This window comes from Coccomyxa subellipsoidea, assembly GCF_000258705.1.
Source record: "Coccomyxa subellipsoidea C-169, whole genome shotgun sequence".
Classification (NCBI taxonomy): domain Eukaryota; kingdom Viridiplantae; phylum Chlorophyta; class Trebouxiophyceae; family Coccomyxaceae; genus Coccomyxa; species Coccomyxa subellipsoidea.
Window position 1 is genome coordinate 586,707 of NW_005178041.1, and position 13,963 is coordinate 600,669.

The window sequence follows — 13,963 nt, forward strand, 5'->3', positions numbered from 1 at the left end:
GGCTGCCATAATTCCTGATCCTTTGATCTGCCGCAGGTAGAGCTCTCTTGCAGGGGAACATGTCTCTCAAAACAGCCCTGCCGCTCTCTTATTTGCACAAGTGGATGGCGTCTGCTACTAACCCAGTGCTGCTGCTGAGTGCAGTAACTAGGAAGAAGTCCCAGTTATGAAGAAGGGTGATGCATCTTGGAGCTGCACAAGCCTCTGTCTATCCCGTGGCCTCGAGCCACTGCTATGGAACACATGTATAGAACAAGAAGCCGCGCTCAAAGGCTTGCCAATATGCAAGCTCTGCAGATGCTGCTTCCCCCGGTCTCACAGCTGCTGCCACTCTGCCATCCTAACACATTCCAAATGTTGCAAGTGCTGTGCCCCAACCTGACACCGCCAGGTCAAACACTCCCCTCGCCTGTTCAGGCCGCTCCTGACCCGCGCCTGATCAGGCCGTTACTGTGCCGCGCCTGATTAGGCCACTGCTGGGTAGCGCCTGATCAGGCGGTTGCAGGGGTGTACCAAGTCAGGCAGCAGGGTGAATCAGTCCAGCCAGGCCTCGTGCTGAGTGTGCACGTGCCGCAACGCGCGCCAGACGGCGCTGTTGCACTTGAAGCCCGACCCGAACGCGATCTGCCACACGCGGTCGCCTCGCTTCACGCCCTTCTTTGTCTCGATCGACGCCAGCACGTACCTGCGCAAGGCACAGCAGTGTCACGTCTACTTTCCGATAACACAAGGACAAAAACAGAGTTGCTAGGTATTCTCCTGGCAGAAATTGAAGAGAACACGTGGTTGAGAGCGTTCAAAAACAAGCAGCACTGCCTGGTGGGCTGTCACAGCGAGAAAAATGCAGCAGAATCTTTCAAGGCATGGCACAAGCACAAGACCATCAGCACCCTTTGTTGGCATGCACAAAATGTATCTTGCTTTGGGACAATCACACCAGACCAAATTGAAGAGCACCTATTAAGTGCTACCAAGCAGGTGTGCTGAGACTGAACAGCGGCGCAGGATTTAACGAGCATCTGGCACACGCCCGAAGAAGCTGACGGGGAAAGGGTTGCAATGCCAGTTTGCAGGCGAGAATTACAACGCCATTCTGCAGGGCAAAGAGGCTCACCAGATGGAGGAGGATGAGACGTTTCCGTAGCGGTGCAGCGCGTCACGTGAGGGCTGCATGAGAGCAGGGGTCATGCGCAGCTGCTTCTCCATTTCATCGATGACCCCCCGGCCGCCGGTATGGATGCACACGTGCTCGAACGCCTTTTTGAAATCCGGCACATACGACTTGCCCTTCATGCCCAGCACCTGACCGCGCACATCATTTCAAATTAATTTAACTCATGCTTTTGCAGTCAGGCGAAGTGCAGAATAGAACACAGCGTCCTCAGGATTTAAAGAAAGCCAGCATGTCATATCGTACCACAACTCGCAGAAGGAAAGACTGACGCTCTTCCCTTTGCAATGAGTGCCAGTCCAGTCTTTTGCCCTTTATGGAAAGACATGCGCGTCAACGATGCACATGAGAGGCAGTGGGCGCACCTTGCGCGAGACGAGGTTGGCGAGGAAGAGGAGCTGCTCTGAGAAGGGCAGCACAAGAGGGCCCAGAGTGGTGATGTTGGCTTTGAGGGAGCGACCAGCGATGGTCATAAGGTCCTTGGACAGGTGCACGCCCACCTGCTCACCAATTGAGCCCGCCTTCAGGCACCTTCCAACCTTTTCTCGATGTTCACTGTTAATATGGGCCAGAGGCCTCTTAGGAGTATGCATGTCAAGGATCACGATATACCTGCAATCTGCACATCAATGTGGAATCATGGCTTCTGCATTTTGCCATAGTACCATTAGCAGCAATATTCTACCCACTTGCTCCTATCCAAGACACCCATTTGGAAGCTGGACGGGCCACGTCCCGTTTCATGCCAAAGGTTGGCTGCACAGGTATTCTCCAGTGCAAATAGAATTTTGCTATTGTATTCTGGGAAGGATTTGACATTGATGACAGGATTGCCAATTTTTTCATTTTGCAATGCAGGCTTGGTGCTGTGCTACATGAGCTACGAGGACAGATGGACAACTGGGTAATGGTGAGTCACCTTGCCGTTCTCGTCCTCTCTCTGGTAGACGCAGTTGTAGGACTCGTCCGAAGCGCCCAAGTGCGTGCGCACAACATGCTGCAGCTCATACCTGCGCAGCCGCAACAGAACACTGTCAACCATCGTGCTGTTATTGACTGTTGGATTGAATATTCCCAGTGAGTCGTGTGGTGGAGATTGAGGGGGCAAGCATGGTCGGATCCTGTGGCTTTGTCAGTCCCCTCTGAAACAACAAGCTGCATCAAAGAGTGTCCAGGGCTCCCTTCATGCGCGCTGCAGGGAAGAGTTCTGTGCAGCCGATGCATGTACAATCCCCATGGTCAATGCTGTGCTGAGGGAGGATGCTGCAGCGATCAATCAGGGACACGCCAACACTGGAATTAGAGGTGACTAACAATGCCTGAGTGGTGACTACTCAGCGACTTACTTGGCGCGCCAGTAGTCGGTGGCCTTGTTGGAGAGCAGCATGGCGGCGCCCCCCACGCGGAAGAGGCAGTTGGGGATGAGCATGGAGCGCTCGTTGCCAAAGTACCAGTTCTGGGTGATGTTCTCAGTGCTAACCACCACGCAGTTCTTGTTGGGGTACATCTGCGCAGCACCAATCCACCACATCACTCTCTTTGTACCATGCTACAAACTCTCTACAGCAGTTCAGTTTGCTGTTCCCCAGAGTATGTACATGACATACTCTGCACTGTCCATGTGGCAGAAAACCACACTTTCATCCATCTCATGTGTCAGCGCCATCCAGGTCTTCAGCATCGTCCCTCTGTGAGAACGTCTTGAACACATCGTTGAACAGCAGAATGATCCACCACCACATCACTCTCTTTGCACCATGCGATGTGTTCCTGGGGACGCTTAAAGTACCTGTGATGCCAATGCATGATACATTCTGCTGTCCAACAGAAGGTCCAAAAAGCCAGACTGATTGACGCTGCTTTGGCATCATGAGACAAGGTTTTCAGGACATAAAAATAGTCTACACCTATGCATGATTTCAAGTTAAAACTCTGCAATTTGTCTCACGATGTGATGCACTTGGTCTCCTTGCACGCCCATCTGACACAGATGATTTAGCCCTGCTCCCCATAGGGTACTAGAAATTGGGACGAGATACAGTCAGGAATAGTCCAGTACTTCTGTGTTAATGTCAGTCAAGGATGGGGTGCACACCTGCAGGAGCTCCTTGGCTAGGCCAATAGAGATGATGCCAGCAGAGCAGCCCATGCCAGAGAGGTTGTAGGTGATCACGTTGGGCCGCATTTTGAAGTGGTGCACTATCATGGCGCTCAGGGAAGGGGTCGGGTTGAACAGCGAGCAGTTCACTATCACAATGTCCACCTGCGCACAGATATGCCCAGCGGCTTCAGGATTCCCCCGATTTCTCCCTCTGCTGCTCCCAATTACAACCATATGCTGCTGCCAGTCACTGAGTTACAAAATCCTGTCCCTGGCTGTATGCCGAGCATGACAATCCCCGATCGCTGCTGCTGCAAAGATTCACAATGTGACAGCCGGGCAAGCATGCAAGTTGGATGTCTGTCAGGATACGGGGCATGTTTCAAAAGCCAGACCCCACCATGTGTATTCATGCTGAGCATGCACAAATTTATAGAGCTGAGTCCAAGTTGCTCCTCCTGACTGCCTGGTTTGCATTTGAGGCAATCACACAAAGGCAAGGCTGAGACCTGGAAAAGAGAGCAGGGGACAAAAAGAGGAGCGCACATTTCTGGGGTGCAGGTTTGTGGCCCTCAGCACGTCCCTGACAGAGTCAAACAGAACCATCTCCGCCTCCTTCCGCGCATTCGCCATCGTCGGCTGCGGCGGCCGCGCCAGCACTCCTGCACGGCCGCACAGACTTGCTTTGTCATTTTTATTTATTTCTTTTAATCTGACCGGAATCCTGCTGGTGGTGCTGGGCTGGCCCCAGTCTTGCTCGTTGGTGCCCCTGCAAAGGCGTCTCTGCCAGTCCGGTATTCCATTCTTCCAAGGCGGCTACTTCCAGTGAGCAAGTCGGGTCTTCTCAAGACTGGGACTCTTACAGTCGCCAAGTGCTTTGCCATCCTCAAGCCGGGCATAGAATGCACCACTGATTATATATAACAAAGGTGGTGGTACAAGTGGGTGTACCTTCCGGCAGGTAGGTGTCCTGTCCAAGCCCGCCGTTGGCCACCAACTTTGTCTGGAATGCTATGCTGGCGTCATCAAACGCCTGCGCGTGCAGGCAACCAAAATCAGAATCAAAATCAATGGTGCTACTTCTGTGGCCCTCGCTGCAAGTCAGAGCCTCTACGATCCTTCAGAGCCCCACACACCAAGAAGCACTGCCAGACCCCCTCTGTTGTATTGCAGCCTCTAGTGAACGCTGCTGTGGCCTGTCAAGCGGCCACTGCCAGGCTTGCTCCCTCTTAAAGGAGAGCCCTCTGGCTACGCTTAGCACCGTGTGGCACACGGCTGTCACAGCGAGAAAAACACAGCATAATTTTCTAATTAAGGCAGGGCACAAGCACAAGACCATCAGCACTCTTTCTTGGCATGCACAGAATGTATCTTGTTTGGGACAATCACACCAGACCAAACTGAAGAGCACCTAGCAAGTGCTCCCGAGCAGGTGTGCTGAGACTAAACAGCGGCGCAGGATAAAAGAGCATCTGGCACACAACACCCTCTCGCTAATCTCACGCCGAAGGCTGCCAAATGATTCTAAGGAAGAGAACAATAAGAGGGCTTGGAGACAGGACAGGGCCGCACCCCGCACAATCGCGAAATCTCAAGGAATTGGTCATGTGAGGCGCGCCACTCCTCAGGCGGCTTGTACACGCTGTAGTTGAGCAGATACACCGGTCGGGCCCTCGTGAAGATGTAGGCTGTCACCACAGCTGCCAGTGCTGTGCAGACTGCTACTGCTGTGAGTAGGCTGTGCTGCAATTCTTCTTGCTGAGCCAGCGCCCACAAGTCCCATAGCTCATCCAGCATAACCATGCCTTCACCTGCGCAAATGCACGATTTGCATTTCGAAAGGGAAACATGAGTGCAGAACAGGAACAGGGAAGCAGTCACAAGGTGAAACAGCCTTGCCGAAAGCTGGTGATGCGTTATTGGGGTTCCTGCTGCTAGACGTTGCTTGTGAGGCATGCCTGAAGGGCATAAAAGGTCCTGCAGGGTGCATGTGATGCCCTGAACAGGCAAGTCTATCTCTGCAATGCCAGGAAGGCAGCAGGGCACATGCAGTTGCAGTGTCTATTCTGACGTTTCCAGGAAGGCTACTTGCACCCTAAGAAATTAGAAATTAAATCAAAAAACAAATGGCTAAGCCATGAGCATATTGCCGTGGCCAGGTTATCTGGTCAGACATCCACTGTGCATCCAGAGGCTTGACCTGGTCAGGGACAACAGACATACCAGGGCTGCCCTGACATTTGTTTGGAATTTATCCGAAAAAAGTTCGAGAACTCCTGGGATTATGGCAGCCTCCAAGAATTTGGATAATGCAAGGTCCCTGTGAAAGGAGCATCAGTCCCCTGGATGCCGTAAGCTGAAAAGAATGCGAAGAGCTGCTACAGCTCGCGAAAGCCTTGGTACGGCTAAAGAGACCAATATTGCAAATTGTCTTTACCCAAACGATTTTGTCCGTAGATAAAACATGCTGAATTTGCATTGCCGCTAAACCTAGGAGGTCTAGTCACTCTCGACGGAGCTATAGCAGCAGGTGCTTTAGCGGGCCCTCGTCCGCAAGTAGCGCAATCTCGGATTGGAGCTATACCGGAAAACTTAATGGTGCTGATCTTCACCTTTGTTCGCGCATCGCACAACGACAAAACTCTGCCTCTCTGCGGACAACCTCCCGTCAGCAAAGAACTCCGTGACTCCCTGGCTGCCCACAAGGGACTGCTGTCTCCTCAAAAACTCCATTACCCTATGTCTTTCAAGGTCTGTTATCTGTCCCTCCCTTCAGGCCCTACCTTCGATCCTTATATCTGGCACCGATCTTGCGGTTGAGCTGCCCCGCTGCGCAAGGGAAGATGCAACCGCCCTCCAAGGTCAGCTCTCTAAATCTAGCTGAATTCCACCACGGATGCCGCTTTATATTTACAACCGGAGAGTTTGTCGCATCGCATCCACCGAGACTGCCATAATCATCGCTGCCGCCGGCTGTGTTGATCTGGCGTAAGCTGCTACCAGCCAAGAAGTCCTTTCGTGTCCCAGCTGGCTCCTCGGAGCAAAATGCAGGTGCACCAACACTCTTGACGTCCGATCTGCAGTGATAAGGCTCGATAGTAAGGAAGCTTAGCCAAGACAAGGCACCGAACTGTCGACAAGCGCAAGAGAAGTTTGTGCTGGGCAGCATGCTTGTCTAGCAGGCGTTCCATGGACCCTGAGACGTTTTGCAAGAAGGTTAGGTGGCTGAACAGCACGTGGCAAGTTTTTCAGGGGTGCATAATCTGCATGCGTACTGAATCTGCCAGCACAACGATGGAGTCCAAGTTTGTCTTGGTAATTGACACACGGCCCCACTGTTGTCGGCGAAAGCTGATGTGTACAGTTCCTCTGATCTTCGTGATATGATGCCTTTCAATCGGTGTCGAGGGAGCTCATAGAAACGATCCAGCGTGTCGACGCTAGGCTCCTCCGAGAGACCAGTTTTATAAGACGTCTGGTTTCGGAAGCACGTTTGGGGATGGCAGCGTCCTTGCTTGCTGCCATTTTGGCCTTGACTTTGCCTCTCAACATCATGGGAAGAGTCGAAAGCCTGTCCATTAACGCGAAGCAGGTCGGTGTCCTGCAGTCCCAACACACAGCTATCCTCATCGCATATCCTCCTCGAATATTCTCGTTCTCAATGTTAGAAACCTGCTCATGAACTTATAGCCGGGCAGACGATGAACAGAACTGCTGGAGAGCAACTTGAATGAATCATTGGACTGTCCAACTCATGCCAAGATGCGGTATGTCCACAGTGATTGACTTGGGATAATCCCACTGAAAGGCATGTGATGTCATGCAGGCAGGACTGGATCACAGAAGGTCCCTGAACCAAGTACCAGCTCCCACAGACAACAGCAGCATAGCGGCTGCAGACGCATACTTTGTCAGTGTGTCAGCCGACCGCAATTTTGCGCTCGGCTGCCAGAAATACTTTATTGCCGGATGGAACACGTGCGCAAACTCACACCCTTACTCAGTAACGAAGTTATTACACCCCCGTTCCTGCTAGGAAGGGAATGTGCGTCTGCAGAGAAGCTGCAGGTAAAGGCTGCCACATTTTGTACCCCTTACTGACATTCCCAGATCCAAGCAACAGCCAAGCAACCATGGTGCTCAGTAGTTACAGGGCAATTTGCAAGCAAACAAGCAGATTCCCAGCATGCTTGCAGCGTGCCTCACCAGACATGTCTGGCAGCCCTGGCTTAGCTGCACGGCATGTGATGTGACCGCCTGACAGTTTGCACGCACTCCTGGTGTTGTTCCATGGTGACAGGTGTTCTGTTGATGGATCGCAGGCAAGCCATTGATCCTGCGATTGTTACATGTATAGCATGCCAACGCACAATACTTTGCGGTTGTTTATTGTGCTACACATAAATTTGAGAATTATTCTCTGCTGGAGAGATATTCCAGCAGAACGCAAGGATAGGACTGGGCTCATCTGGGGTGACCCCCACCTTCCAAATTCTGATTCAACTTCAAATATCAGCTAAGGATTGGTGATTGTGGTGCGGCAGGTGGGAGCTGATGGAAGCTGCAGCTGGAGCGCCTGTGCTGTATGGAGCATCGCTACCACTGGGCGTTACCGGGCCACAGGTGCCCCTCTTACACAATGCCTTCAAAGTAATTCCTGAGATTATATCCCAAGTGTTTCCCAACAATGGACCTGTGCGTCAGACCCGTCAAAGTCAAAACTTGTGGACCTAGATCTTGTGGACCTGCTTGCTCTCAAGTTCTGCAGCGATCAAGGCAACCCAGCATCAAGCCACATCCTCTTCTGAGTGCTCAGTGCAATCACACTGTTCAAGTTTGCCATTTGAACTCTTGCAAGGCGTTGCTGGCACTGCGATTTACACCCTCACCCGCACAAAGAGCTGAGATATGAGGCCGTGCTGATGGAGTGATGTTTCTGCCTGCGCAGCTCATCCGGGGTCTCATGGACAAGGCGGTGGGGTATGGCCTCAATGTGATGCGCGCGTGGGCACACTCTGTCTCCGACGGGTACGTTAGTAAAGCTTCTTAAAATTACTATGATCTTATGATGCTGCTGCCTGGTCACGCTTTGCTGCTGGCACAGCCCTGTGAGCCTTAGTGAGAGCAGCTCGTGGGGGATGCTTGGGTTCATTTAGCCTGTTCAGGCCTTCCTCTACTTCATTGGCACTCGCTCCGCCTTCCTATCTGCATCCTCTCTTGGCTTCATGGCAGAGCAACTTATCTAAGCGTAATGTCTGCAATACCAACGTACCTGACCGTCATCGTGTTTGAATTTAATAAACGTTGCAGGTACGCGCTGCAGACGGCGCCCAGCCAGTTCAACGAGGCCATCTTCAGGGGACTGGACTATGCTCTTGACCAGGCGCGCCGCAGAGGCCTCAAGGCACGCCCCCTCCTTTGTTGAACAAAGTTTGTTCCTCTGGATTCTGTGTCTTTCTAGGGGCCGCACAGATTAGAGGAGCTCGGCATGGAGCATTTTCGCATGCTGAGCTGGGACGAAAGAGCAGGCCTAGCCTGGTTTCTGCCCATGGAGAGTGGTACATGAGGTGCAGTGTGAATTGAGGACTTCATCAGAATTCTGGGCAAAAGCGCTTTTATTGCAGCAGACAAATAAAAGATCACTCCCCTGGTTTGGTCCAGCACCCTATGCAGCGACATACTTTTGTCCAGCAGAGCTTTGTCCACAGCACAAATCCTTGCTGGTGATTTTCAACTTGAAGTGTTGCTGCAGGATTTGCTGCAAACTCACGCCGTGGGCATCGTGTGCTTGTCTAATATCGTGTCGTGCTGCATTCGCGCAGTTGATCCTGTCCTTTGTGGACAATTGGGACCAGACGAACGGCGTGGACAGGTATGTGTCATGGAGTGGCACTGCCAAGGGCCACGACCAGTTCTTCAGCGATCGAAACTGCATGCAGCTCTACAGAAACACTGTGGCCACTATCATCAACCGGGTCAACACCATCAACGGCCGCAGGTCAGTCCCCCACCGGTCATGTGCAGGCATGTTGGGCACGACAGCAGTCACAACCACTCGAGACAATTGCAACACAGAAGAGGACACAGCTCTACCCCATGCCCTTCGTGTGTCCCAGTCAAGAACAGGCTTATGGTTCCTGCTTGCAAATAAAATTAGGGGCCTTGGTGCTCAAACTTTTGGTTGTACACTCGCAGGTACAGAGACGACCCCACCATCTTTGCTTGGAACCTGATCAACGAGCCCCGATGCCAAAAGTGCGCTCCCCTTGGCTACTCCAGACTGCCCACTCCAAGTGATCAGTTTTCCGTGACTTGGCTTGCACAATGGAACTCTTCAAGCACTGATGGGCATGAATCGCATGAAGTGTGCAAGTTCAGAATGCATTGCCTCCTCAAAGGGGCTGATGAGATATGGCTGGGTCGGTCCTTCGTAACCTTACTTGAGTCCCAAAGTGACAGCAAGTGATTTTGAAGGATGACTTTGGATTTTGAATTTGTGCAGCTGCGGGCCGGCACTGCAGTCATGGCTGGCGCAGATGGCGCCCTATGTTAAATCCCTGGACCCTAATCACCTGCTCAGCATCGGCGAGGAGGGGTTTTACTCCGGCACAAACCCCACGCGCGTCATCAACCCCCAGGGAGCTAACTCGTGCGCAACGGCCCCAACACAAACCCTTCACTGCTTGCTTTAAATGTTGCTATCTCTATATGTTACAGAGATTTGAATTTACCCCAGCTAGCTGAAATCTTGCCTCTGTTGATGCATGTCCATTGCATGCTGCTTGCTGTGGTTTTCGACAGGCAAGGATATACCGAATGCTTGCGGCAGCAGCCCATCATAGCGCTTGCATTCTTGACCTCATATGTTGCATGGATGTAGTGGATTATCAATGCCTCTTTGCAGAAGACTTCTAGCACTCAAACGCCATATCTGTGGAATTTGGGACCTGCCATGACAGTCCTAAAGGAGGAGGGAGGGGCAGACCCCTCCAAAACACAGGACCAGACTCAGCTAGAACTCTTGCATTCCTACACGCTTGAGGTTGTTGGTGTATGTGAGCATGTGCCGGCATGTGCGCGCAGGTGGGCAGGGCAACAGGGGCAGGACTTTATTGCGAATCACAACATCCCCGCCATCGATTTTGCGGCGTTCCACAGCTGGGTGGACAACTGGTTGGACGATGACATAACCTTCCAGCAGAACTGGATCCGCCAGCATGCAGCCGATGCAGCCGCCATTGGCAAGCCGGTGCATGTTCTGTCAATGCATATATATCCTAGCTTCTTACTGACACAGGAGTATCAAATGCCTGCAACACAAAGAAAGGCATGCAACAATACGGTACTCATGGAAGAATATCTTCCCCTGTCAGAGCTGGTCCCATCTGAAGCACCGAGGCGGGTGTGCCGCTTGGGTGACTCAATCTTCTTCCCGTGAGATGTGGATTATAATATCTGGTTTTTTACACTGCTGGCTAAATAGGCATTCAAGGCAAATTCCCAGGTCTGCCAGGGTTTGTGAGTGTCTTTTGCAGGCTCTGCTGGAGGAGTTTGGCAAATGGATCAAGCCGGGCACATCCGCAGACCAGGCAGAGAGGGACTCTTTCTACCAGGCAGCCTACCAAGAAGTGCTCAATGTGAGAAATTTTTTTCCCAATACAAAGGCCTGCTGCCAGCTGAGCAAACTGTCTCGATAGAGACTATATCTGCACAGCTTTGCAGCTTAACTGTCACCACAAGTGCTGATATCCTTTACCTTTTTTTGCAGCAAGTTGCTTTCAATCAGCCTCATCAGTTCAAGGACCTTTTTAGTCCAACGGCTAATTTCTGAACCCATGCCACTGATGGTGAGGTAGTGCATGACAAGTTTTCATAGTATATATTTAAATTCTAATAATCAGCCTTTTAAGGCCAATACACATCAGAGTTCAGTGACTAAAACGGGGCAAGATTAGAGAAAGAGATATGCGGACACCAATAACGCCAGGGAAAAGATAGGAAGGGCTGCCTTGCGAGTGGACATTTTGCAGCGACATTTCAACAATTCCCTTGCCCAGAATGGTGAATTGAGAACCCATGTACTGGCAGAGTGCGAGCAGCGGGGGAGCTATCAAAGGGCAGGCATTCTGGCAGTGGTATGGGGAAGGGCAACTGGCGCCGGCAGTCGAGGGCGGCGGCCAGGGCTTGTATGGGGTGACAGAGGGGGACAGCACATTCCCCACCATCCGCCAGAACGCCCAGGCCATGAGAGCGTGCGCACTCACTACTTTAGCTTCACGTCACTACTTCACCCTCACTATTTCAGCGTCGTTTCCATGGAAACCTTGCCATGCCTCTCCAAGGGAAGGGCTGAGTGCTTTTCTGGGAGTTTCATGATTGTTTGATTGATACATGAACTGGCTGGTGGGATGCAGTATCAAGACTGAGTACAGTCTCTGCATTGCTGATTTTGCTTGTGTCTGGCGGGTCCAACAAGGCGTAGGATTGTGGCATATCCTTCCAGGAATTTGTCTGCAGGTGCACCTGGCCTCTCAGCACGGTGGTCATCAAGTTGAAGTGGCTGCACTTAAGGCAGGGCCGCTGAGTGGAGCGCAGTGGGCGTAGGATACAGTCATGAAACTAGTGCTTAGATTGGTGATGTACGGTGCAGGCTGGATGGGCCTCTGGCGGACTGCTCAGCGGCCAGGCCGGCGAGGAACCCGCCAGTCAACGACTGCGTCAGCACCTGGGTGAATAAGAAGCCCGGCACAGGGTGAGAAGCCATGTCAACCTAAGATCCTCCCACATGAATGTCTCACCGGTGCACTGCCCTGAGCTTTGCGGGCAATCAGTGACACATTTCAGCTGTCCTTCCATCCAGCAGCAAATTTCAATTCAGGTATCTATGTTTGATCCATAAATTGGGCTCTGCCACAGCACAGAACAGAGCTGCATTCTTGAAACAGCTGGGGAGATTCTCGTCTGCACAGGGCGCGTTCTCCACGCTTGTGCACAATGTGACATCATACGTGTAAGTCAGAACAAGCATGCGCGCGTTCCACTTAGTAAGACAGTCAATTTTTGATGACAGGTTTGAGGGGCCGGCCTGCAATATCGATGTGAATGAATGTGTGAGAGGGACTGCCGGCTGCGCTGGCAACGCGGGATGCATCAACAGCATCGGAGGATACACCTGTCGCTGCTACTGGGGCTTTGATGGTGCACCCTCCTTCACCTCGACATCAACTCAGCCTCCCTTCCTGACGCCTTGACCAGGGGACTCTAAACTAACTAATTAGTTTAGAGTCCCCTGCCTTAATACTGCAGCACTTGAAACTGCCATGCGCACCTTGTCTCATTTGGCATCACGTTGCACAGCATTCCTGATCTGATCACTGGGAGATTGGCAATAGAAAGAGCTGCGGTGAATTGAAGGGTGTGGAGGACGCAAAATTCTCCGTGTGTCTCTTTGCAAGCACTTGGACTTCTTCTTCAAGTTTCAATTCCCTACGCTTGAGCACAGACTCCCACATGATGAGCTGCCTATGATTTGCGAGCACCTTTGGTCCTGCGTTTAGTCATTGCTTGCCATGTACGAAAAACAGTACAGCAAGGTGCTCCAGAGAAGTGTATCTACATTCTGTCACGCAGGCGACGGCTTCACCTGCCAACCGAATGCGCAGCTGGCGGGCATGGCGGCTCGGTATGTGACCGATGGCGAAGGCCGCGTGGCATGCTCGGAGGGTAGTAACCTCGCGCACCCTGTCGGCTCCCCTGGATTGGTTGACGACCCCACGGGGTCTGTGCAAGCCACCCCTTCGCATGCGGTGCGTGCCCACAGGGTTCTTATGTAATTTCATGAGAGCATTACATAAAACATTATATAACTTCACGTTTGACACCAGAATGGCCAGATATAAGGCCCTGGGCGGCCTCGGACAGATAAATTCAATGTCTTTGGGCTATGCAAGGGACTCGCATAGACATGTCCAATAAACATGGCAGTCCACGTGGCAAAATGTTCTGGATGGACTGGAAACCCGCCCCAGAAGCACAGGCCCAATCCCACAAGGGCATCCTCTGGGATGCCCAAGCCTGTTGGACCCCCATATTCTTACTTACTCATCAGCAAGACGTTTGTGTAGGCAGCAAGCTTGACAGCACTTGTGCACTAAAGGATCAAGAACTTCCCTTCAAGGTTGTCCTCCACAACTGGCAGGACTGCCAGAGCTTGCAGGAACAGCCACGCTGGGGGCAGCAAAATAAACTATTCACCTGTACAGCATGCAACAGTTGCGCGCTCTTGAGCATATTTGGCAGGGTTTTCCGGTCGAACTTTGCACTCATGGGGTGCAATATAGCGGATTTCATGTGCCCTGGCTGGTAGGGGGCAGTGTCAATACTGAGCACCGTGCCCACGGTTGATTGGGGCTTGCTTGGATCTGGCGAGTCAAAAATGGGTAGGATTGGGGCAGAGCCTTCAACTGCAGCTTGTCTGCAGGACGTACCTTGCCCTCTGGCGGGAAAAGCATGTTATAATAAGACGTGTGCCTCGCTGAGTGCAGGGTGGGGCGGGCTCGGTGCTGCCGGTGGGAGTGCAGGGGTGTGAGATTGCATGCGAGATGGCGCAGCCGCAGTGCACCTCCTTCAGCTTCAACCCCACGCTGCAGGAGTGCTTTCTCAAGACCGGCGGCGGCCGGGCCACATGCGCG

General features: G+C 52.2%; 2 protein-coding genes across 2 annotated transcripts; one reads left to right on the forward strand and one right to left on the reverse strand.

The window, feature by feature from the left end:
- Positions 1 to 534: 534 nt before the first annotated feature.
- Positions 535 to 5,075, reverse strand: COCSUDRAFT_58877 (very-long-chain 3-ketoacyl-CoA synthase; the record flags this gene model as incomplete). Its single annotated transcript, XM_005650827.1, has 9 exons — positions 535 to 685; positions 1,115 to 1,302; positions 1,537 to 1,671; positions 2,091 to 2,181; positions 2,518 to 2,678; positions 3,267 to 3,434; positions 3,819 to 3,934; positions 4,224 to 4,305; positions 4,845 to 5,075. 9 exons carry the CDS (start codon positions 5,073 to 5,075, stop codon positions 535 to 537), a joined length of 1,323 nt encoding a protein of 440 aa, XP_005650884.1.
- A 1,750-nt stretch (positions 5,076 to 6,825) lies between these two features.
- COCSUDRAFT_58878 (hypothetical protein) lies at positions 6,826 to 8,697 on the forward strand (the record flags this gene model as incomplete). Its single annotated transcript, XM_005650828.1, has 5 exons — positions 6,826 to 6,864; positions 7,099 to 7,250; positions 7,817 to 7,895; positions 8,221 to 8,300; positions 8,583 to 8,697. 5 exons carry the CDS (start codon positions 6,826 to 6,828, stop codon positions 8,695 to 8,697), a joined length of 465 nt encoding a protein of 154 aa, XP_005650885.1.
- Positions 8,698 to 13,963: the final 5,266 nt, after the last annotated feature.